Genomic DNA, 25,574 nt, shown 5'->3' on the forward strand with positions numbered 1-25,574 from the left:
CTACACACGTGCCTACCGCCAAGGTACGTCTTTTTCATACCTAGGTTTGACCACTTGCTTATAATCGCAGATTTCATTATGGTATTTCAAAAGATTATTTTTTGCGGTCCTGTGGGATTCGTTATATCGAGATTTAATTGTAGCAGTTCGCATTGCTTACAAATGTGGAAGAGGCTTTTTACATTTTTTTTTTCAAGATATCGTACACTGCTATCCAGGTGTTATTACAGTGGTTAATTGAAATTGGCCTGCATTTATAAACTGCATTGAAAGAAGAATGCTTTCATGTGAAAATTAGTCAACTAGAAAAGGCTGAAAAATAAAAGCGGGAGGGGGGGTTATTGTTCACCTTAAGAACTGATGCCCTTACCTTTCTTGTGGTGTGTGGCTTAGATGTCAGGCTACACGGCCGTTCACTTTAGTGCGCCACTGTACCGAGGACACAGCTTGGATGGAGTAGTTTGTCGAAGTGTGCATCTAATTGCCATATGAGGAGAATTTTGCATGCTGTTTTCCCACCAAGCAGTGTGGAGTGGGTGGGCAGCCTGACAGGTGTGTAGCCAGTTTTATCTTGCTTCAGTTTCAACACTACTTACGTTTCGTTCCAGATTTGGTTCAGTGCAAAACTTCCATCTGAGGACAAGTATGAGCTGTCACTGCAACTTGCCCACCCTGTTTTTGGTGAGCAGACTACTTACAAGTGCTACTCCACAAAGGTGAGGTCATGTTTCTTTGCTTTGCCCTTGGCCCTCGGCTGCCCTCATTGCTGCTTATCTTGTACCACGGCCACTCGATGGAGGCGCACTTGGGTGCAGCCCGTCGCGTCGCCCGGAAGAGCCGTATTGCGCCTAGTTTTCATTGCCACTGCTCCGTGAAGAGTCCAGGCGGAGAGCTGCGCGCAACGGCCGTGGCTATGCTTTCGTTTCGGCATCCGCGCGGTCGGGTTTCACACATTATGTGATGCTACGTGCAAGTTTGCTATTGATAAGGTGATAGCGGCATGTCATCAACACTGGCCTTTTCCAGGTCTTTCGTTTACAATGAGAATCATGGCAGTCGTGTGCCTTGCTGAGTGGGCACCCATTTAGTTGCGCTTCAACCACTGTAATAACTTATTAGATATTACAATCTTGAAATCGGGACAAGGTCTGGCCCATTTATTCAGCGTGCACTTTTTTGGAAACTTACAATTCAGGATGTAGCGTTCAACATTATTGTTCAGCCTGTTCCTCAGTTTTCACTGGAAATAATATTCAAGTGGGTACCACCACCTAAACAACATACTAGCTAGCACAAACTGTTGCAAAAGAAACAACACAAGACAGCCAGTTCATCGACACGCCCGCAGGCTCAGGCAATTTATTTTTTTTTTCGTTTGATTATGAAGTCGTGTGATGCACAGAAGGCATGCAAGCTTATTTTACAAGCGAAGAACTTCCCTCAAAAAAGTTTTATGTGCAAGCGTGATTTTTTGCACTGTCAGATTGATGTTGCCTGTCCAGTTTTTCAGCAGTGGTTGCATTAGTTTGGTTAGGTCCTTAGTGTGACTGCAGTCTTCTCTATCGCAAATCAACTCCGGCAATTGCTCAAAATAGGGAAGAAGGGACGAAACTAACATGTTGCATAGCTTGCTGCTTCTTCTGACCTCTGGGAACTTCATCACCTTGCTAACAAAGGTGCATAGTGATTTTCAGATACCGTAGGCGTCCATCGTCAAGAATTTTGATAAGTCCAGGGTTTTGCAGGAATCAAGGCACAAAGTTAATAAAAGGATGGGGACTAATAAAATATTGACACTTCAAAGTAAGCACTAGAAGATATTTAAGGGGGGACACCCCTCTTAAAACTTTTTCCTTATTTATCTGTGGATCTGATTGAAACTTGCACCATTAATGTACTTTTGCATGCTGATTTCAAATATCTGATTAGTTTTCTTGTAGATGAAATAGCTTTCAAAATATTACCTAATTCATGTTCTTCGTTTGGAGGTGAGTTAATTACTAAACACTTTATGGCATGATGAGAATAGCCCTGCCAGAGTGATCTAGAAGGATCATAGAGTGCCGCTAGTCATGAAATAACGTGGTAGAAGAATTTGAACCAAAGTTACAATAAGTCGAACTTTTATGACTAAAAGCCCAAGTTGGCACCTAAGATTTATAATTAATTCTGTAAATGTTGCCGCATAATAACTGTACATATTTTTGTCCTACGGCACTGTCGAAAGTTTTCTCTTTCTAACAAGACAAGAATGAGAGCTATAGCACAAATAGACTAAGAGATATCTCTCCTCCAAAATTGCAGCACCCTCATAATTGCAGTTTTGAGAAAACGAGGAAAAACACTTCACAGCATGTAGGTGTAAATTATGTCAATGATTGATATGTCAACAAGATCAGAAACAGGTGGAAAGTGATCTGAAGCGAAAATTAATGGCCTATGCCAATTTGAGCCAAAGTTACGCTATAGGAAACATTTGAAAGGAAAACTCCATTTGGGTACCGAAGACAACATAACCTTCTCAGCAAATTTTTTTTTGTGGTCACTGCATTTACCTTGGTTTCATGAGACTCTCAGGATTCCCTTTCTAGAAAAAAAAAATTTAAAGCAATAGCAAGAACAGGACCAGAGATATTGATCTTTCAAAAATGCAACACTACCAAAATTGGGGGATTGTCGGAAGCACTCAAGCCTCACGGCATTTATTCAGGAAGGGCAACCCCAAAGACCTCATGCTATTAAAATGCACCAGGAGCATAGTCGGGGTGCATGCTGTCGCGGTGTTTTTTTTCTGTTTTAGCAACGCCAAGCGAAGCCGCCCGCTTCTTTGCAGAACGTGCGCTACGGTGCAAGTCCTTTTCAGCTCTCCTGGAGCCAGTTGCTGTCACGTTTGTACTGCATCTTGCAGAATTGCTGCTGCTGTATGCTTGCAGCCGGCATTGAAGCGCAGCACAGCTTCTGCTGTGGCTGCTTCCACAGCAAACAGTGATGAGTGCCGCTCTTTGTGGATCAAGGTCCAGATGACCGAGTGGAAGCTTTCGTTCGAGTTCTGGGTCTTCCCCCGAATGCACCTCTGCAGCAGGCTCTTCTCTGACAAGCGACTATAAACAGGCAAAAGAGCATCAGCCACATCTCTTGGCAGACTGTAATTGTGCTTTGGTGCAGGCTCCTCTTTTGCCTTTGCAGCGTTGTGGCGGCACCATGACTTCTCACCGGTAGGACACAAACTGTGATTGGGGCAGTCATCGGTAGATGTGATGTGGTAATATGTCGCCATCACAGCTCGCTGCATGGCATCCACATCACCTACATTTGATCGAAGCACTCGGCCATAATATATTGCCAGCTTGTCAACTAGATCAGCTGTCAGCCTTCCTCTGCCGCCAAGACTTTGCTTCCCTGCACCCTTGTGCCTCTGCAAGAGGTTGCGCAAAGCTGCTCCCATACGCTTGTGCATGTGATTTATGCAGTCCTCTTTGATTATTTCAATGTAGCCATAGATTGCAGCATCTTTAAGGGGAGACGCGGGTCGAAAAACGGCGATTTTCAGTAAAAAAGTCACTTTTGTGATTTTGACTGTTTCAGCAACACTGATCCTTCCTCTTTAATATATAAAAAAATCAGAGCGGAAAACAGTCGCGAAATCATTTAAAAAGTCTGTTAAAGCACGCAAGGTGGCTAAAGAAGGGGCAGATACGACCCATGTTCAAGCGAGGGACTCGTCAAATCGCGGCGTCGCACGCCACTGAAATTTTGCAAGGCGGCAGGCCTACGCTTTTTCTCCCTAAAGCTGGCTTTGCCGCTTCACAAACCCCCAGCAAGTAATAAAAAAGAAAAGTTTCGCCGCCCAAACCTAGCATTTTCACTGGCCATTTAAATCACGTGGTGCAATTTCGACCACGCCATTGGCTGTCAGTGTGGGAAGCGGCCATAGCTCGTCTGCTCTTCATGCGACGCGTAGCTCGCTGTCACGCTTGCCCGCTAGTTTTCTTTCGGCGTGTTTTTAAATTTCATGCATCTTCGTGCTCGTCGCTGCGATAGAATCCGAGAAGAAACGTGACTTTCGGTGTCGAAAGTACCGATCAAACCACGCGTTCAAGGGAAGTCACCGGCAAAGTGAAACGGCGTGCAGTGGAGACGTCCGCGGAAGCTAGGCCTAACCTCGGCGGAGGCGACACTTTTAACAGCTCGAAGCCGGCTGGGCACTGAAGTTTCAGTGACAGCTTAGACGATTTCGCCAGTGCATTGGATAAGAAGATAAGGATCTTTGAGCGTTGAGGAGACCTAGTACGGCGAGTGCCTTTATTGGCGAGATCGGTGCCGCGAACGCACTGGCGAGCGAGCAGCATGTCGGGAGCGCGGACGCTGCTAACTTTCCGTTCGCGAGTTGGCCAAGAAGTGAAAAGGACTCTCGTCGTTTCTAGAGCTGCGTTGCAGCAGTGTAGCGTGTGCCACGTCCGTTGTGTCGTAGTCGTGCGCGGTGTGCAGCTCCGGTGGACGACGCCCTTCAGCCAGCCCGAGGGAGATTTTTGCCGTGAACGTCAATGCAGGGATTGCGGCGCTCGTTACTGGTGCTGGATACAATCAACTTTCCCGATTTTGTGTGGTTCTTGGTTTGCCGAAACAAGTGCATCATAAGGAGTTTAATGCCATAACAAAAAATGTGCACCTTGTGGTTACAAAGCAGTGGCTGACAGAAGCAAGTTCTCAGCATCACTAAATAGCCAAGAAAGCACGCCTTGAGAAGGCTGCTCACAATGTCACTGTGGGAGCAACATATGATGCTGGTGAATTCTAAAACTGTGCACTGTATCATAATACCCTGGCCTGCATTGTGTGCAATTTTCATGCAGATAGTGCTGCTACAACAGCAATAAACAGCTTTTGTATCTTTAAATCGCATTTTTCTCGAATTCGTATTTTGGGCCGAATATGAGTTTTGTGCACAATATTTTATGTCGTTATTTTAGTTCAATCAACACCAAATTTGGCATGCATAATCTTTAGGATGTGTAGAATGCAAGTATCTAGGTTTAAATGCAATCAGCAGTATTTTTGGGCATGCAAATTTAAAAAATTATCTGGTGCTAGCCACTAAAAACAAGGCACCAGATATAAAATTGTCTCAAAACATTGCATGCCAAGGGAATGTTGCTATGTTGCTTATTTGCACTCAGTGGAGTGTTGGGGACAAGAAGAACTAGTTGGCTCTGCCCTACCATGCTTGCTGCTGTGTACAGCAGCTGCACAAACATGCATTGTTTTTCACTTATGCATGGCATTTAGAATATGAAAACATTAAGCTATTTTAAAACTAAAAGCATATTTAGAAAGAGGAGATCAATCTCTATAAGTGGTGCAATTTTCATTCACCTAGCATCAATATTAAGAAAAAAATGTTTTCGAGTAGCATCTCCCCTTAAGAGCATTGAACGTGCGACTGTCCCCATTGCATAGCATGGTTGTGTAGCGTATGTTGTGGCGCTGCAGAGCTCTTTCAAACAGAATTTTGCCAGCCTCTACCTCCATTTGACCAGCCTTGGAGTTGTTGTTTTTTTGGCACTGGTGGCGTGATTTCCAAAGTTCGTAGCCGTCAGTGTTTGGCTTGGGACCAATTTCGCAGCCTAGACAAAAGTTTGATAACACCACATAATCAAGCACATAACCAGTGAAGAGTTCCACCACGGCACCGACGCCTATATGTGATGAGTGCCCGCGCGTCATCCATGTGCCGTCGTAGCACACGGCAATGTTCCCCCTATGCCCAAAACACAAGTCATCGTAGACCTTCGCCACTGCCTGCGCGGCTTGTGCCATAGCGGTCGTGGCGGCTCGGGTAGCAGCAGGTTGCAGTGTGTTCTTCAGATGCCGTTGAAACGTCTTGTTGTGCATCCCGCGCCGCGACAACCCCATCGCCGAAAAGATATCGTTCATTGCTGTCTGGCCGTTACCGGTCGACAGCATTGCTCGACTAGCCAGAATATTCAGCTCGAAAGGATTGCACCTTTTCTCGCCGTCAACCCTCCGAGAGTTCCACTCGGCCGCAATCTCACCGCAGTTGTCGCACAGCACGATCAGTTTTACGGCGAGGCCATAGCTCTGGTCGCTGGTAATTAAACGCACGCATCCACGACACGTTTTGCACCGCACGGCATCCAGAAGGATATTCACAATGCTGAGGTCAATTATCGCATAGGAGGCTGTTCCGTCCGCATCTGACTCTGCGGACGCACCACTTGCATCGGCGAACAGCGCGGTCTTTCGTGCCGTCGCCGGCGTCGATACCAGTCTATCAAGCGTAGCCTGCTCACGGGCACTCACTTGAGTTATGTCACTGTTAGTGACAGGCGCGGTGTCAATACGTACACGACTGCAGTCGGCACGAAGAACGGCGCCGTTGTCCAGCGGAATCTGAGAAGCGTCGCCGCCCGCAACGTGATCGTCACACAATCCCGCAGCACTGGCACTTGCTTCTTGCACAGTATGCAACGATGTCGCATTCTTAACGCGTTTCTTTGGTTGCTTTCGCCCGAACTTGTGCAAAGAGCGGTACTTCTTCGCGCCTGGCATGACTCTCGCGTTGCACTAGCGTGGTCGGCAGAAAGACAAAATGGCGTCGCTGGGAGTCCACATTTCAGGGCTAGCTTGCCGGAACCAACCAAACGACGCCATTTTGATCACGTGCCTTAACCGGCCAATAGTAGCGCGCGCTGCATGCTATCTTTTTGTTTGTTTTTTGGGGCGAAGGCGGAGCGCACAGGGTTGCTTTCCGAAAGAAAAAATAAGCCGAAAGCGCACGCTTTCGAACGAGACCAAAATCGCCGCATTTTTTAATCGCTATAACTTCATAAATACGCGGGGTATAAGGATGAAAATTTGCGTGCAGATGCGGAATGGTGCGAGGAATACGAAAATGAAAAAATTGGCCGATTTTCGGTGCCAAAGAGCCGTGTCCCCCCTTAAACTTTGGCAATACAGTTGAATCCCGCTATAACGAAATTCACGGTGCACGAAAAAAAATTCGTTCTCGCGGAACTTCGTTATCGCAAAAATTTGACGTGAAACGCAGAAAGAATTGCCCAAGCAGCAGCAAAGGCGTTTAATGCCAAAAATCTGTAAGCTTGGTTTGCTTACGCTTCACGGCGAGCAACGCCGTCACGCGATTTTCGCACTCGATCAGCAAACCCATTGCAACATCGTCGTCTCGGACAGCAACGAAATTCCTGATGACATCAAAAGCGTCCATCACCTGTACGGCGGTTGCCGCAGCCGGCGCTTCCTGTACGTCGTCGTCTTCTTCATCGGAAGAGTCCTTATCATTCCAGGCAGCTTTTATGATCTGCTCATCACTCACATCTTCATGAACAACACAAGCGTCAGCGCCGATGTATTCGTCGAGCTCGAGATTAGGCGGCACGGTTCCTATTTCTCCCAGCGTTTTCCAGGCGGCCGCGATCCCCGGAGCCGGTGACGCCTCTTCGTCGTCGTCTGTAACGCCTGGTGTTAGGCCAGCAGAGTGTACGGGTCGACCTTCGGCAAATCCGGCGTGCCTGAAACAGTTCACAATTACTGAGCGCCCCAGTGTGCTCCAGGCAGCAGACATAATCTGCAGTGCCACGTACAAGTCCACCTTCGTGTCTCGGCCGGTTTCAGTGTTAAAAAGCAGCCGCTGAATTAACCTCCCGCGGTAAGCGCGCTTCAGGCTAAGAATCACGCCCTGATCGAGAGGCTGTAAGACAGACGTGCAATTGGGAGGGAAAAACCTCAGCTCCATGTTAGTGAGCTTAACTTCGTCGGAGTGATGCGCTGAACAATTGTCCAAAAGCAAGCAAACTTTACGGCCCTGCCGCTTCATGTCGCGGTCGAATGCCATCATCCACTCGGTGAAAATAGCGCGGGTCATCCATGACTTGTTGTTCGCCTTGTACTGCACAGGTAGGCTACGAGTTCCCTTAAAACAGCGCGGCTTGGCACTTTTGCCTATGACTAACGGCGGACGCTTGTCCGAGCCATCCATGTTTGTGCAAAGCAGCACTGTGATGCGTTTTTTGCTGTGTTTGCCGCCGTGACAGCGCTGCCCCTTGAAGTCGAGCGTCCTAGCCGGCAACATCTCGTAGAATAGCCCGGTCTCGTCGGCGTTGTATATGTCTGCAGGCGCGAAGTTGCTTAAAATTCCGGCCATGTTACTCGCCTTCCAAGCAGCTGCTCCGTCCACGTCTGCTGACATTGACTCTCCGCACAACGCTTTTCCAACGATGTTATGGCGGGCCTTGAAACGGTTTAGCCAGCCAATGCTGGCTTTAAAATCATCAATGCCAAGTAGGCATGCATAGTTCAAGGCTTTCTGCTGGACGATGCTTCCGGACAGGGGGACGTTGCTGGCTCGTGCTTCCACAAACCACGCATGCACTGCTTTGTCCAACTCTTCATGGAGGGGCCGCGTCACCTTTTTGTGCTTCGAGGATGTGCCTGAAGCAAGTGCCATTCTCACGCTGTCCTTATTGCCTAGAATCGTTGACAGCGAACTTGCAGGAATTCCGAAGTCTTCAGCAATTGCCGCTTTCTTCCTTCCGCTTTCTGCTTGGGCGATTATTTGAGCTTTTTGCTCAAGGGAAAGAGTTTTGCGTTTTTTCACTTGCGTTGCCATCGTGTCCTGCGGATGAAAACTCGTCGTTGTCGAAGAGAAAGGCAGCGAGTGAACAACGCGACCACGACACAAAGCCAAAATGGCGGAACTGCAATCACGTGATTTCATGCTTAATGTGGCTTTGGATTTGACTTGGACTTCTCGCCAATAAAACTAGTTTCGGTTTCGATTTTGAACGCGAAAATTTCGTTGAAGCGGAAACGCTCTGCAAAAATGGTTCGTTGTGCAGAGAAATTTAGGCCATTAATTCTTATAGGATACTCGCGGGGAATAAAAAATTATTCGTTGTCGCGGAAATTTCGTTGTGGCGGTATTCGTTGTGGCGGGATTCAACTGTACAGTTGAACCCCTCTATAACGAAAGCCCTCAAGAACGAAATTCTCGCGACAACGAAAAATTCTGGCGCCCCCGGCGAACTCCCATAGGGTTCAATGCATTTGTCCCCTCTCAACAGCGAAGGGTTTTTAAAAAGCAGTCCCGCATTAACGAAAGTTTGAGGTAGTGATCTGCAACATTTTTTCGGCACATCAGCCAGTCGGGAACATAGAATGGGCGAAACTGCAGCAGCACACTCATCCGACAAGTCGAGCCCGTTCATTTCACCTGTCAACAAGCACCGGCGCAGCCATTTTTGTTTACTTTCGGTTGGTTCGGTAATGATGATGATAGCAAAGCATATTTTTTATTTTTTTTGCCCGCTGAAAGCGGCTTTTTGCTAGCCTGTCTGTTGGCCACTACGCATGTATGTGACGTTTCACGCCACGTGACGACACCGCCGGCCAACCGGGGAAGAGCAAGGAACCTCCTTTTTTTTCTTTTCGCTAGTGCGCCGACCACGCGACCACGCTATCTCGCCGATCTCGCCATCCGCCTTGTGCCGCTCGCGACTTGCCTGTGTACAGTGTTTTTTGTTGTTTTTTTTACTGTCGGAAACATGCCGCCTCCTGTAAAGAAGTGCAAGTTTTTGACGCTGCAGGAAAAGGCTGCAATTATCGCCGAAGCTGAAAAAGGCAGGAAGAAGACTGATATTGCGGAGGAGTTCGGTATCCCTAGCAGCTCGCTTTCTACGATTCTGAAATCAAGGAATGGCATCATGGCGGCACTCCAGAACGGCGCGCGCGCTCAGAACAAGACTTTGGCAGCGCCGGTCTACGAAGACGTGGACAAAGCCATATTTCAGTGGTTCCTGGACAAGAGAGCGAACAAGGTGCCTTTGTCCGGAAGCCTCCTGCAGCAAAAGGCGATCGACTACGCGTGCATTCTGGGGCACGACAACTTTAAGGCGAGTGCCGGATGGCTAAGTCGATTTAAAGCGCGGCACTGCATCGTCGCCAAAGTGTTGTCGGGGGAGTGTGCGAGCGTAGACGCTGAAGCAGCATCTTCCTGGATGGAGAAAAGTTACGAAGGCATAACGGACGAGTACGAGCCCTCCGAAATTTATAATGTGGACGAAACGGGCTTCTTCTATGAAATGTTGCCTTCAAAAACGCTAGACCTGAAAGGAAAAAAATGCCATGGCGGCAAGCTGAGCAAAAAGCGGGTCACCATTCTTTTATGCTCAAACATGGATGGATCTGACAAGCGTCCCCTCCTCGTGATCGGCCGGAGCAAGACTGCACGGTGTTTTAAACGTAACCGAAAGCTTCCGGTCCAGTACACTGCAAACCAAAAAGCGTGGATGACGCGCGCAATATTCACAAGCTGGCTGGAAGCCTTTGATACGGACATGCGAAAGCAGGGCAGATCTGTCTGCCTTTTTTTGGACAACTGCAGTGCGCACCACATTGAAGACGTTGCCCTGACGAGCATCCGCTTGATTTTTTTCCCCGCGAACTGCACATCCGTTATCCAGCCTCTTGATCAGGGGGTTATCAAAAGTGTGAAGTCTGCGTACCGAAGAAGGCTCATACAGCGAATGTTGCTAAACATCGAAATGAAGCGACCGACGGAAATTGACCTCTTCATGGCGCTGGAGATGCTTGCCGGCGCGTGGATTGCTACTTCGGCCACGCTTGTCCAGAACTGCTTCAGGCACGCCGGTTTCGCAGCTGGTCAGCACGCCTTGGCAGAACCGGAAGCTGCAAGCGGTGACGATCTGCAGCCACTAACCGAAGCATGGAACGCGCTTCGCAGTGTAGATACAATGGTGCCAGAGGCTGTTGAACTGGAGAACTTTTTGTGTGCGGACGCCGACTTGATCGTGCACGAGGAATTCAGCGACGACGCTATTATCGACAGTGTGCGCAAAGGAAATGAGGCGAGTGACGACTAAGATAGCGAAAACCAAGCACAAGGTAAGCAAGTAAGCTCGCGTGATGTGCTTGATGCATTCGATGTGATCCGGACTTTTCTCGGCGACCACGACGACGACGACGAAGCTATGCATAGCTTATCAAGCTGCGAAGCCAGAGTCGTCAAGCTCCTGCACAGCAATGTCAAGCAGAGCAAAATAAGCGACTTTTTTAATTAAAGCTTGGTTCTGGAAGGTAATGGGTGTGCTTATTTGTCCATTTTCGCGACAGCGAAATTCTCGCGACAACGAAAAGGTTTTCCTTCCCCGGCGGTTTCGTTATTGCGGAGTTTGACTGTATATAAATAATGAGAACACGGGCAGGCACTGAAAACAGAATAAATAAAAATGTTTCATGAGATAATGTAAAAATATTCATACTTTCTCTTCAAATGGACGTGCCAGGTAACCAGCCAAGAATGCAATCGGTGCTACCGTATTTACTCTCATATAGGTCGACCCCTATATACAAGGCTCGCCGAGGAATAAAAAAAAAATTATTCGAATATAAGTCGACCCATATTTTTTGAAAAACCGAGAAACATGTACACGACAAACCTTTATTCATAACGAACTTTGGCCACTAGCTAGTCGCTGTCAGAAGAAGCCACATCATCGTCTGAACTGCTTTCCTCTTGGGATGCTTCACTGGCGACCTCGGCATCCCAAAGGACGTCGTCCTCGCTTCCGTCGAGTGCGTTCGAAATGCAGCATTTCTTGAATGCTGTCCTGATTATCTCCGCAGGAAGGTCTTCCCACGCATCTTTCACCCATGTCGCCACTTCGCTGAGCGAGGCCTTCTTGCGACGTCCCGTTGGCGTCATGGCTGCACTGTCGTTCGCTAGCCACTCCTTGTAGCATTTTGAGACGCGGTCCTTGAAAGGCTTATTGACGGCGACATCCAGCGGCCGCAGTTGAGATGTCATACCACCAGGTATGACGACCAGGTCCATGCCTGCCTTCCGTAGGGCTTCCTTGACGCCCGGGCAAATGTGGCCTCTAAATGAGTCCAAGACCAGCATGTTCGGAAGGCCCAAGTCGGCGCCTGGTCGCTTCAAACAGTCTTAAACCATTCTTTGACCATTTCTTCGTTCATAAACCCTTTATCATTTGCGCATATGATCACTTTTTTTGGGAACGCTTCATTTTTTGGAAGCCTTTCGGCGAAACACGATGTATGGCGGCAACCTCCAGCCATCTGCAGTGCAGCACAGCATGACAGTAAAGCGTGTATGCTCGTGGCCAGTTGTCAACAAGCGCACATCTTTTGCCCCCTTTGTTGCTATGGTGGTACGACTGGGCATGTCAAAGTATACTGCCGTTTGGTCGGCGTTCTCTATCTGGCCAAGACCATAATCCTTTTCATGCCGGAGCTTCAGAACGTAGCGCTGAAATTCAATAAGCCGTTCCTCGTATTCTGCTGGCAAACGCTGGCAGATGGTCGTTCTACGACGAAGGGAGAGTCCGTTGCGCCGCATAAACTTCTGAACCCAACCCCGACTCTCTTTGAACGTCGACCGACCTATCCCCTCTCGCTGCGCCAATTGCCGAGCCTTCGTTTGTATGTCCTCACAGGATACCTGAAGACCCTTCGCACGCTCCTCTTCCACATGAAAACTCAATTCCTTTTCAAGAGCATCGTATCTCCCGGTTGCTGGCCCGCGAAAAGCACGACGCTGCCCGTTGCACGCAAACAGTCGGTCTCGCTGTTTCCGCCAGCCCCTAATCAACTTTTCGTTTACATCGAACTTGCGCTGAGCGGCACAGTTGTTCGAGTTCTCCGCAAAAAGAATCACTTCTCGCTTGAAGTCGGCGGTGAAGCTCTGTCGACGTGACATCGTCAATCAAGCAACAAAAGCAAAACCAGCAAAACCACAGAGAAAGAGATTTGCAAAACTGCGAATGCAATCTCAGAATGGCGACGCAAAAAAAAGACACAAAGACAAGGCTTTCCCAGGTATGCGAGCCAATGCGAGCCCCGTACGAAGCCTGCAAAGTAGACAACCTGAAAGCGGACGTCAGCGCTACTGCGCTACCCTTACGAATTGGTTATACCAGTGATTCTATTAATCAGGAACTTTGTGGCGACTTATTAATTTCACCAGCACTCTTTTTAGATTTACGTACCTAATTGTTGCAAATTTTCCGTTTTTAATATTTGTATTATGCGCGACTGCGGCTGCGGCTTTGACATGCATGCCGGCGCGTTTGTTTTGGTCACAACCTCCTGGCTTGTCTCGCTTTGGTCATGAATATAGGTCGATAGCTAATTATGGATAACATTTCTGAAAAAAAAGAGTCGACCTATATGCGAATAAATACGGTAACTCTATGTCAGCTGCTGGTTCACACCACACATGAATGAATCCAAGCTGACTCGAAAACTCTCGCAGCAGACGTGGTGGCAGTTGGCAAGGTACGACTTTCATAATTACGAATGCCATGTTTTATAGCTGCCTAATTGTTGATAGGTGCATTTGCAGACTTTGATGCTTGCAACATGCCAACCTGCACAAAGCATGGCAAAATGTGTATAATCTGTCGATATTTTTTTTTTGCTAGTAGTACCCTCAGTATTTACTCCGAGGTGAGTGAGTGAGTGAGTGAACTTTATTAACTGCTCGGCGATCTTTTTCTTCGCCTCTTCAACCGAGGCTGACGAGCGGTTGGCGCCCCCAGTCCAGGGCACCACTGGCTTTTTCCAGTTTGCGAGCTCTTGTGACCAGGTAGAGCTGAGCCTCCGGGTCAGAGCTGGCCAGCAAAGCCTCCCACTGTCTTTCATTTGGGTTTTCAATTTTTTGTAGTTGATGTGAGCTGCATTCCCATGTTATGTGGTACAGGGTAGGGGTCCTCCCGCACCACGGGCACTCGTCTCTGAATGTCGTGGGATGCATCATGTGTAATATGTGTAAATTAATGAAGGTGCCAGTCTGTAGCCGTCTAAGATCTATGGCCTCCTCGTTGCTGAGCTTTTTATGCGGCTCCGGATATACTTTCCGCAAGCCTCTATAGTGTTGTAGTATTGTGGTGTAGTCAGGGTCAAGCGGAATCAGGTCCTCTGTCCCGAGACTGTTGGGCGCACGGTAGGTTGCATGTCCTCGTGCTACCCTGTCTGCGTACAAATTCCCCGTGACCCCTGCATGCCCCGGAATCCACACTAGTGTTTGAGTGCATTGTTTTGTTGGCTCGCTTGTGGAAGAAAGGATTTGGTGCGCTACCTTAGATAATTTACCCCGTTGAAAATTTCTGCATGCGGATTGAGAGTCTGACAGTATCGTCAGACTCTCTCCCGTTTCTCTTCCTTGCCTAATGGCCAGTGCGATAGCCACTTCTTCTGCCTCCGTGACTGTACAGTTTTGGATCGAGGCGCTAACTACCTCCCGGCCTTCGCAGTCTGTGACCGTGGCTATCGCCCTCTTTGCGTTGGTTTCGTATAAGGCTGCGTCGGTGAACCTTGACGTGTCTTGTTGGCCAAATGTTTTTTCATAATACTCTGCCCTTGCCTCTCCGAGGTGAAAACTGCAGCCCTTGCGTCAACTCTGTCGTTCCCGCCTTCGAATTGCCTTAGGCTGTTAAAAAGCGATACTACAGGCCTGCTGTTGAGGGCCTGCTTTAGGGCATATCGGAAGCTGAAAATAAGATTCTGTTAAATGCAATGCACTAGTAAGACACACAGAAGACATTGTTGTAAGATACTTGATGTGATCAAGAAGGCACTTAATTTGCGCCAATGTGGATCTGGTTGTCATGATTGTTGCTTCGTACGTTTGTTTGATTAGCCTTTGCTTCGACGTACCTCCTCGGACCTGAATGTCTTCGATATGGCAAAGTCCAACTCCAACCAAGAGAGTCACTCGTCATCTGACAAATAGAGCGGCTCCTCTTTGTGTCTCCATGGCTTCACTTATGCGATGTTGTGCAAGGCATACCATTTTGATATCATTGTCATAAAAGTGATAGTGGCGGAGCTGTCTTGAAACACACATGCTTAGGATGACAGGGGTTGTCCAGGAGGAAATGAAGTGTAGCTATAACAAGTGGAAAAAATATATTTATTGGCCTGCGCACATTCATTTTTTCAAGGTTGTTTGGCTCAACATGAGCCCGCGTGAGTAACTTAACTTGTAATGTGGGCAGTTTGGGAACACGGAGGGGACGGCTGAAGGAAGCAAGATCCTCAGTTTTATGTTCTTCCTGTAATCGTCATCTATGAAGTGCAGTGAGTATACCAGTGACTTGTCACTCGGCTCCCACCGACTTCCTTTTCCGTCTTAGCCCTCCAGAGATATGTTTTTCAGCCATGCTGCTCGACGTTGTGAATCGCACGGGAACTCATGGTAACCGATCTTTTCGTGCTTTCGTTGAGCCCAGCGACACACAGGAGTTGCCTGGCATGGTGCTGCATACGCTTAGGACGCTGTTGACACAGGCACCGATGACTCATGCAGAACTATCAGAACCACGCGGTTATGCTGAGTAGTCAAAACGAAAACGCGCCAATACAGCCAGCGCGCTCCTTCAGAGTCTGCTTGTGCGTGCCGGCGGCGCCTCGTCATGGAGTGGGGGCGCCCCGCGGACAATGACGGCGGAAACTGTAACTTCTCCCAATACGCGCTTCCCCAGCCATAGAGGTGCGACTCGACGGGCCGCACCAAGTGCGCCTCCATTGAACGGCCATGCTTGTACACTCTTTTATTGTACATTAGAACATCGCTAATTAGAAGTCATTGGGACCTGGAAAAATGCTCGCATTAACCAGATTTTCAAATTAACCGAGCACCGCAAAAAATCTCGCCCAGGCAAACATTTCATTCCAAGAACACTCTGGACGCACCCCTTTCCCATTTTTCCACTCAACAGTCATCAAAGAAAGCACTCATCAGCCGCGATCATGATGTTGGCATTTTAGTGCTTATAGCATCGTTCGCTCAAAAGGGCTCAGTCCACTTATAACGATATTGAGAAAACCTGAAAATTCGATCGTTATGATTATCGCTATATCTGAACCGGCAAAAAAAAAAAGAAAAAAAGCACCCACGGATTTTACCATGCATGTAGGCTTGCCTAGTTAAGGTGAGTAAATCGAGTTGAACAATGCTAATCATCGTAAAGAGCACTAAACACTTTATTACAGTATACATCAACAGCCGTAAAATAAGTTAAGCATACTTAAAGAAGTTGGAAATTCGCGCTTGCTTGAGCAGCAGCTGAAGCTTGACAATTGCTGTGAGCATCGCTTCCAGTAGCGTGTATGCTGGCAGCAGTCCTTTTTGCGTGCACGAAACTGATTAGAGACTAGATAAACTGAAGGACGTCCCCAGCCTTGATGATCGTTAAAATTGTAGAGTGCGGATGTCCGTATCTTCCATCTGCACCACATCACCTCGGAGGCATCTCTGTTTCGTCATTTGCTTTCCAGCCTGCCTCCTGAAGTGGCTCAAGAGGTGGCGGACATTATCGCTGGACCCTTGGGCGATGCCCCGTACCAGCGACTAAAGCAGGTCCTTCTGGACCGCACCACGGTGTCCGACAGTGTGCGACTCCAGCAGCTGCTCACCTACGAAGAGCTTGGAGACCACGGAGATTGTTACCAAGTTGTCTGAGGAACATTTTCATGCTGCAGTAATGCATTGAGGATGTTTGAAGTTTACAGTGTTCACTTGAAATTGGGCATTCTTGTACAGTGTGAACAGCACAAAAAAGAGGTGAGACAAGAGGTGAGGGGAGGCTGTCTCGCCTCTTGTTTGTCTGTGTAGTTCGCGCTGTAAAAGTAGGCCCAATTTCAGTGCAAACAAACTTGTCCAGTTTTTTCTCTTCCGTGGTCGCTTGTACCTGCTCGTGATGGTGTTACTTCTGTCTTGACAGTGTGCTTTCTTTGTGCAGGTTGAGATAAAGGCCAAGAAGCAGGAAGGCATTAGGTGGAACAGCTTGGAGTACGACGAGTCAGCATCAGGCTGCCCAGCCCCTGCAATGTTTTCTGGCAAGTTTTTCTTGTGCGGGATGAGCTGTATTTTTTAAGAGGTTTCAGGCGCTCTTTTGGGACAAAAGGTGATGCAAGAGGAAATGCAGTCAAACCCACTTATAACGATATTGAAGTGCCATGGAAAAATCATTTTTATCACCATGTTAGGCCGAAAAACAAAAACAGTATAAACTACACATTTAATGAAAATAAGGTAGCTTACATTTTTATTTCGTAGCGGGAAGAAACCCGTAACTTCCAAGCATTGCCTGTTTCACGGCAATCTGGCCGACATCTTTCTGCAGGGCATCCAACTGCTGAACATAGTGCAGTGGAAGATCCTTAGCAAAAACAGTCCCGCATCATTCTCAAAGCTTCCTCGTGAGGCTCAACCTGCACAAGTTCCGGTTCATTGTCGTCGTCGCTGCTGTCACTGTCCTCCGCGCCAGTGACTGCTGCAACGATAGCCTTGTCGCTCAGCTCTTCACCTGTCGCGACTGTATAGTCTGCACGTAAAAATTTGTCCTGGCGCGTCTGCATCGGTACGGTTCATCGTAGACCAAAGTTGGCCATCGCTGTGTCAACAGGAGCTTCAAGACCTTCCGCGTCTCTGGTACCCCCCAACGAAGCCCGCCTTCCTGAAACAGTTCATGATGATGGAGGAGCTTACCTCTGCCCATGCTCTAAAGATGAATTGCACTGCCATCAGAAGCAAGATCTTCAATTCTGGCACCGGTTGGTATACTCGGACAATCCTCCATTGCTCTTCATGGAAACTCCAGGGCCAGTAAGATCGTGGCAATGATGATGGCACACTGGGAGAACCACTCTCGAAAGACGTGCACGAGTGCTGCTGCACACCTGCCACAAAACATGCGCAACTGCGAAGCCTGGACAAAGCAAATCGGGTAGGATAGCGCAGCGCACCACGGTAAGCGCACCCTCAGAATGGAATGCTCCACCGTGCAGAAGCAGAGAAGATGCGAGTCGAGCGCTCAAAGCTCTTCCCCAGAACGACTGTGCCTGGCAGTGCCTTATGCTTTCACTCCTCCATGTGAGGAGCGCTCTATACTCCCCAGCGTCTCCGTGGCATGCAAGCTTCCCCAACGCACCTGACCAGTGTATTGGCTCGATGCACTCTGTCCAGATTTCTTTTTTTTTTATGATCGCTGCATCGGCATTGTTTCCGTGTACAGGAGCAGTTTTGTGGTCGGCACGTTTTTATTTACTTTCAGTGACCATATTTGATTGCAATAACCGTTAATATAATATGACACCATTGTAATAAACAGTTTATCATAGAACACATGGCAGACCTGACGGTGCAGCGGATACCCATTGTTGTATCCAATATATCCGGTTTGTTATAAATGGGTTTGACTGTAATGGCACGAAGCCACTTCAGAGTAGGAGGTGGCCAGCACACAAGATGAGCCTTCTTTCAGGGCCTAGCTTGGTGCTTTTACAAGCCCTTTGCTGACACTGTGGTATTTGCAGCCTGCGTTCCACTCTGAGAGTAGTGATCAATTATCTGCACGCCATGCACACCCCTCCCCCTCGCACCAATGGCTTTGAAAACATAAAGTGTTTTCTTTTTTCACATCAGAATGAGAGTGAAGGCGCCAGCTCTTAAGACTGTCCATGTCAAGCAACTGCGCAATATGTTTCTGGCCCCGCCGGGGTGGCATAGTGGTTACGGCGCTCGACTACTGTACCCAAGGATGTGGGATCGAATCCCGGCCTCGGCGGCCGCTTTTCGATGGAAGCAAAAAGCAAGACACCTGTGTGCTGTGCGATGTCAGTGCACATTAAAGAACCCCAGGTGGCCGAAATTTTTGGAGTCCTTTACTACGGCGTCTCTCATAGCCTGAGCCGCTTTGGGACGTTAAACCCCACAAACCAACCAACCGTGATATGTTTCTGGCCGCTCTGTGCCATTGATCATTCATCATGCCAGGCTGGATATTTTAGCTGGGCGCTTGAGTGGTCGACTGCTACAGAATACGAAGTGCGGACTGTTCAGAGCGTGACCGGGCTGATAGCAGCATTTCTTTCACCACCACTTTGCGCAAGCTGTCTGCACTTACGCTATGGTGGATCCCCTGCATCAGCATCAGAAAAGTGTGCTAAATTCTTTTGTCCTATGAAACAATAATGGAAATGATTCTATAGAAAAATGAATAGTTCTTGGCCACTTAGCTGTACCAAGGAACAGCTGAGATGCAAGCAAATTTCTGTTGCCTCCATTGAAGGGCAGCTACTCCGGTGAACTTGATGCTAGATCCGCTGCTTAGCTGAAATGAATCATGTTTTGTCAGAATAGAATTGACAGGTGGACAGTTCCATGAGTAAACCATTAATTTCACAAGGGCTGTAAAAAATTCTATAGTGTTGTTGATCCAAAACATATAAAGTCCTAGCAGTTACTAGGGAGCAGTGCACGGCCATATTGCTGTCATCCGCCAGCTTCGATATGTTCACGACATACAGTGCTGCAAGCATTGCGAACTTGTTTACTTTGTTGATGCAGCCAAGGCGGAAGTTCTCCATGTGAACCATGCTGCAAAGACTAGTCGGGCTGCAGATGCCCTTGTTACAGCGTTGGATGTATCGAAAACTGTGCATAAGTATCGTCAGATGGCATTCTAGAAAGTGCCAATCTTGTGTGTTGCAAAAAGTGTGCGTTGTTGAAGTGGGCCAGTTCATGCACTTCCATTTAATATGGCCTCAACTCTTCTGGTGACGGTTAGCTTTTTTTTTTTGTGGCATTTGGTACGGCATGTTGATGGTGCATCAGTGTTCCGCAGTGCTTTTGCTGGTCGCATAAAGTTTGCCGTGGAAGTTAGCTTGCCTTTATGTGCGAGTGGGAACTAAGGAAGGGAACACCACTGCATGAAAAAGGGCATCAGCACTGCCTCAGGGAGATCTCTTTCAAACACCTTTCACCCTGCCACAGTTGTGCAGTGGTTAGGGCACTTGATTACTGTACCCAATGGTGCGGGATTGAAGCCCAGCTGTAGCGCCCACTTTTCGATGGAGGTGAAAAGTTTAGCACCCCTGTGCTGTGCGATGTTGGTGCATGCTAAAGAATCCCAGGTGGTCGAAATTTCCGGAGCCCTCCACTATGGTGTCTCATAGCCAGAGTCACTTTAGGGGCTAGACCCCACAAACTTAACCAAATGATCTGCCTTTCTCAAGTGCCGCTGACACTCATCCTGCAGCTTGGTGTTTGGCATGTGAGATAGTGATTTGGTGACAGTAAAGGCGCACAGTGGCAAGATAGTGCAGGGCCCATCAAGACAGTTTTGTTTTTATTGCTCAGCACATTAGCCTGTGTGTATGCTGAACTTGGCTCTTGGCGTGGAAGGACTCTGGGGTGCCGGCTGACTGTTCCGATGATTTCAGTTTCACCATGCTGCGACCATGGTGCCCATGACCCACATACGACCGCAAACATGCAAAGCAAACCTCGTACGTGCCTCTCCAGCCATGCTGGCCATGCCCTACAGCTGAAGTACAGGCGCTTGACCAGTACTCTTAAGGAGCACGTCGGTGTGCTTTCAAGAAATGTGGGATACCGAACGTGTTTAAAGGTACCGAAAAAGATTTATACAGAAAGATGTCTCTAGCGAGGGACTCCAGTCAATAAAATGTACTGGAGGACAACAATCATGAAAACCCTGAATCTGAGAACATTTCATGGCATGGCCATGCGCCTACATGCGGTGCTAGATGCGAACAGGCGCGAGCGCAGCTTGTAATGGCCAAGGGTTCGTGCTCCGGTTCCCACGTCCGAGCTGGAAGCAGCCTACTGGTTTTGTCATTAGGGAAACGGGCCATTGTTCTGAATGATGTCTTTTCCCAATACACACCAGTGACCTTGGGAGTTCCATACCTGTCAACTCTCCCGAATTGTCTGGGAGTCTCCCGAATTTTGATTACATCTCCAGATTGTACGGACGCGACCTCAAATCTCCCGAAAAGTGGCCGCCACAGCCCAGTTTTTTATTATTTTTTTTGCACGCTATAGCTAAGCTATAATCCTATAACGGCCTATTATATAACCATACCGGAAAGCAGCGCGCGAGCAGTTAGTCGCCAGCATGCACCTTGAATCGAGGTAGCGGCTGTCGGCACCACCACCAATGCAAGCAACTGACGGATGCTCCCTTATTCGATTTTCCAGGTTGGCTCGTCTCGGGCTGGCTCGCGCATTTAGCAATCCAGTTGTTATATGATCGTGGGTCGTGGGCACGCTAGCCAACGGTAGCCATGCTAGGCTTTAGTTGGCTTTCTAAGGTCGTCGAGTGAAGTGAGTGGAGTGCGGAACGCCGGGGTGCTCTTTGTGTTTCCCCGGATTGGAACAATCGATGGCGCTTTCGAAAACCAAGAAGAAATACTTGCAAGTATTTTGGAAATCGTACACGACTGAGTTTCCGTGCTTTGGCAGTTCACGAAGAGGTGAAAGTATGGATTCTGTACCACGTGCGCCTGTGATGTGAGCGTTGCACACGGCGGCAAGAACAATATCAAGGTACACATCGCTTCACAAAAGCATAAGAACAATGTTCGTGCTGCAGAAGGGCAGGGCACCATCGGCAGTTCCTTCCAAAACAACAGCGAAGACAGTGTGATCTGTGCAGAGTGCCTCTTCACAGGATTTCTTTTCGAACACAACCTGCCGCTAAGCGTAAGTGATCACGCGGGACCTTTATTTTGAAAAATGTTCCCTAAATGTAACGACGCAAAGCGCTACGTATGCGGACGTACCAAAGCAACTGCCATCGTCAGGGAAATGGCTGTGGACGCCGAAAGCTCAATGCTGGAGTCTTTGAAATGCTGTGCTTTCGCAATCGCTGTGGATGGAAGCAACGATAGCGCGTCGCAAATGTATCCCATAGTGGCAACTTACTATGTCGAGGAATCGCGGCATGTCGAAAGCAGATTGCTTTGTTTGCGGAAAATTGAAAACCTCTTTCTAGACGCGCTCAAGTCGCATGATATATCCATTAAGAACTGCATTGCATTTTGTGCTGATAACGCCAACGTTATGATTTGGAAAAAGAACAGTGTGGCAGCTGTGCTAAAAGCTCATAAGAGCTTGCTAGTCGTTGGCTGCCCGTGTCACCTCATCAATCTTGCGGCCGATAAAGGAGCCGCCTGCTTACCTGCAAAATTCGACTAGGTGCTTGTGGACATTTTCTACTTCCTCGAGAAGAGCGCCAAGCGAAAAGATAGGCTCATCGGATTTCAAGTAATGCACAACACACAGGGCGGGAAGATTTTGAAGCATGTGTCGATGCGGTGGCTATCGCTGGGAAAGTGCCTAACCATATTGCTGGAGCATTGGCAGCCTTTGGTAAGCTTCTTTCTAAATGAGACAAGGCCAAAAATCCAGCAACGTCCATCCTTTCTAGAGTCTTATCAGATCCCCAAGAGAGCTGCAGCTTTGGGAGAAGATAAGCATGATGAAGTTAAGCAGCATCGCCGAAAACGGAAGGAGCCAAGAGGAAAGATGGATGCAACCCCGGCAAAGAGAGGGAAGCTTTCATCCGAGGGTACAGGACATGCCAGCTTTACCCGCGAAGAACGGCTGTTCTATTTCCTGTCCTCTGATGTCAACTTGACATATGGCCTTTTCTTGAAGAGTGTGATCCTCCCTGTTTTTGAAAAAGTCAACTGCCAACTTCAATCCCAGGCATCTCAAGTTCATCAGCTCTTCTCTCTTGGTGCAACTCCTAAGGGATCTTATGGCTAGGTTTATCAAACCCTCTACCATGAAGGCATGTGATTCACCACTAGAGGTTGACTATCAGGGTGTAAAAAACCAAAAAGCCAGTGAAGATCTGGTCCTTGGGAGCCGCACATCATCTGTTGTGGAGAGGCTGCCTTCCAGCGACAAGGAGCAGTTCTTTTCTGCGGTTCGGCAGTACTTTGTTGTGGCATGTGACTACATAAGGCACAAATTTCCACTGGGAGATGAAGCCTTGAAGAAAGCAGAAGTCTCCAATTTGAAGTTTTTTAGCAGCACATCCTTCAAGAGCCTTGGCTTCTCCATTGAGTCTTTCCCGCAACTTCTGTCCCAGGAGAGGATTGAGTCGAAAGAAGAGGCCTTGGATGCCCTGGAAGTAGAATTTGCAGTGCTCCAGGCATATGATGTTCCTGAAGAGATCCTAAATAAAGAGAGGATTGATATTCAGTGGTCAGAAGTAGGAAGTGTCACTAGCATTGATGGAAGAGTGAAGTTTGGCAGAGTGGCAAAGGTGATGCTGCAACTACTTGCCGTTCCACACAGCAACGCTGAATGTGAGCGGATCTTTAGCATGGTTAAGAAGACAAGAACCGAATTCCGGCCTTCACTTTCCAACAAGGCTCTCGGTGACCTCCTCATGGTGAAGGGTCACCAAAACGGACATTGTTTTGAGCGGATGTATTCTGACAAGTTGAACTTGCGAAGTCTGCGACAGCCAGGTCACTTCACAAATTAAGTTGCCCCCCCCCCCCCCCCCCTTCCACTGCAAGCATCCAGAGTTCAGGGGCTTTCATGAGCCTATATATACAGAGATAATTTCAAAAGAAACTACTGGGCCGTCACTCGCACCTCTTTCTGATGTTTCAGCCTCAATAATTTCAGAGTTGGCAAAAAAAAACAAAATACCCCTACCCCCCCCCCCCCCCCCTCCTCCTCCTCCCCGTCGCCGCAGTCTCCCGAATTTTCATGTTGCTAGGTTGGCAGGTATGGAGTTCCCCAAAGCTGTGTGTGTTGGCTCCACTGTTTTTGTTATGTATGAATGATATGTCAATTGGTATACGGTCTTCATTTATCTTCCAATACAGTAAAACCTCGTTAATTCGAACTTGCGGTTAATTCGAACTGACGCTCGGGTCCCGGCGTGGCCCTATGTATTTCAATAGGAGAAAACGGCCGATAATTCGAACATGCTAGTATCCACAACGGTTAATTCGAACTAGGAGCCCGTGGCTCACACAGCTCCTCGCAGACAGAAGTTGGCCCATACAGTGTACAATGCGCAGAAAGATTACTAAAGACACAAAAAACAAAATCTTTAAAATCTGCCCGCGCGCGCGAGACGAGGTGCGCGCTCAACAGTCACAGCGAGCGTTCCGGTGCATGCCGTAGCAGGTTTTCGCTGCCGAGTGCCGCCAGGCTCCATCACACCAACGGTACGGCGCAAGCCGTTGCAGGTTTTGGCTGCACCACAGTTGCTGGGTGCGCTTTTGACAAGCCTGTTTTCTTTTAGTCCTGCGGTCACGTTGTGTGCACAATGCAGTTGTCGGTGTCGTGCATTTGTTCGTGCCGCGGTTGTCCAAGTTTTACCGCTTTCGTTGCCTCACCGCTTTGCCAGCGACGACTCATCGATTGTGACAGCCATGGCAAACCGCGGTAAATACACTGCAAAGGACGTCAAGACGAAAATGGAGATTTTGAGTGAGGTGGAACGTGGTGTTCTATCCAAGACGGATATAACCAAAAAGTACGACATCAAGAAGAGCACGCTGTCAATGTATCTCAGGAACAAGGAATCGATCAGTGCTGCCTTTCGTAAAGACTTTATGGAGCCCTCTCGCAAAAGGCTACGGACGTCGGCCCATCCCGAAGTTTGTGGGGAGTCAGCTGAAGTTGACAAGGAAACGTGTGAACGGTGGGTCTCCAGTGAACTGAAGGAACTGCTCGCTGATTATGCGCTCAGCGATGTATTCAATGCTGACGAGACGGCGCTGTATTTCAAATTGCTCCCCAACAACACCGTCACTTACAAAGGCGACACTTGTGCTGGCGGAAAGAGAAGCAAAGAAAGAATCACCGTCATGATGTGCGCAAATGCGATGGGCACGGAATGGTGCCGCTTGCTGGTGATCGGCAAGTCAGAGAAGCCTCGCTGTTTTAAAGGCATCAAGACGCTTCCTGTTGATTACACCGCAAACAAAAAGTCGTGGATGACATGGGAAATTTTCACCGACTGGCTGCGCTAGCTGGACAGGAAATTCACTGCACAGAACAGGAATGTTCTCATGCTCGTGGACAACTGTACAGCTCATTGTGACGTGAGTGGACTGACAGCAATCCACTTGGCATTTTTGCGTGGACAACTGTACAGCTCATTGTGACGTGAGTGGACTGACAGCAATCCGCTTGGCATTTTTGCCTAAAAACACGACTTCTGTGCTCCAGCCTGTGCATCTTGGAGTTATTCAGAACTTAAGAGCGCTTTACAGGCGCCACCTCCTAGAGAGACTTCTTCTTTGTTTGGACAGTGGCAAGTCGTACGACATCGATTTGCTTGGAGCTGTCCACATGCTGGCATCATCGTGGAATACAGTCAAGCCGGAGATTATAAAAAATTGTTTCCGCAAGTGTGGCTTCGGTGACGCCCCAGAAGCATGCAGCGCGGAGGTAGCGGAGGCTTCATCTGATGACGACTCCGTCGTGCTCGACCGTGGCTACGCGGCTTTGTCGGAGGGTGTCGCCCATTGAAGCCTACGTTGATGTTGACAACGGTGTGGAGACGTCTGGGCCCTTGAGTGATGAGGATATAATCGCGGCTGCATGTGCTCCACAGGGCTCACGGGTGGCGAACACGGCTGAAAGCGATGAAGAGTCCTACGAAGGCGACGATCCAGTGCCACCCCCTAGTGCATGTGAAGTAGCACGG

General features: G+C 48.4%; 1 protein-coding gene across 1 annotated transcript in view; it reads left to right on the forward strand.

Moving 5' to 3' along the window:
• The window catches only part of Sgt1 (suppressor of G2 allele of skp1), a 72,120-nt gene that overhangs the window by 18,412 nt on the left and 28,134 nt on the right, over positions 1-25,574 (forward strand). Inside the window, exons 8-9 of the mRNA XM_084586509.1 lie at positions 609-716; positions 16,821-16,917. Coding sequence (XP_084442635.1) covers positions 609-716; positions 16,821-16,917 — 205 coding nt within the window. The remainder of the gene's footprint in view (positions 1-608; positions 717-16,820; positions 16,918-25,574) is intronic.

This window comes from Amblyomma maculatum, unplaced genomic scaffold (assembly GCF_055883805.1).
Source record: "Amblyomma maculatum isolate TAMU_Amacu unplaced genomic scaffold, ASM5588380v1 scaffold_22, whole genome shotgun sequence".
Lineage (NCBI taxonomy): Eukaryota > Metazoa > Arthropoda > Arachnida > Ixodida > Ixodidae > Amblyomma > Amblyomma maculatum.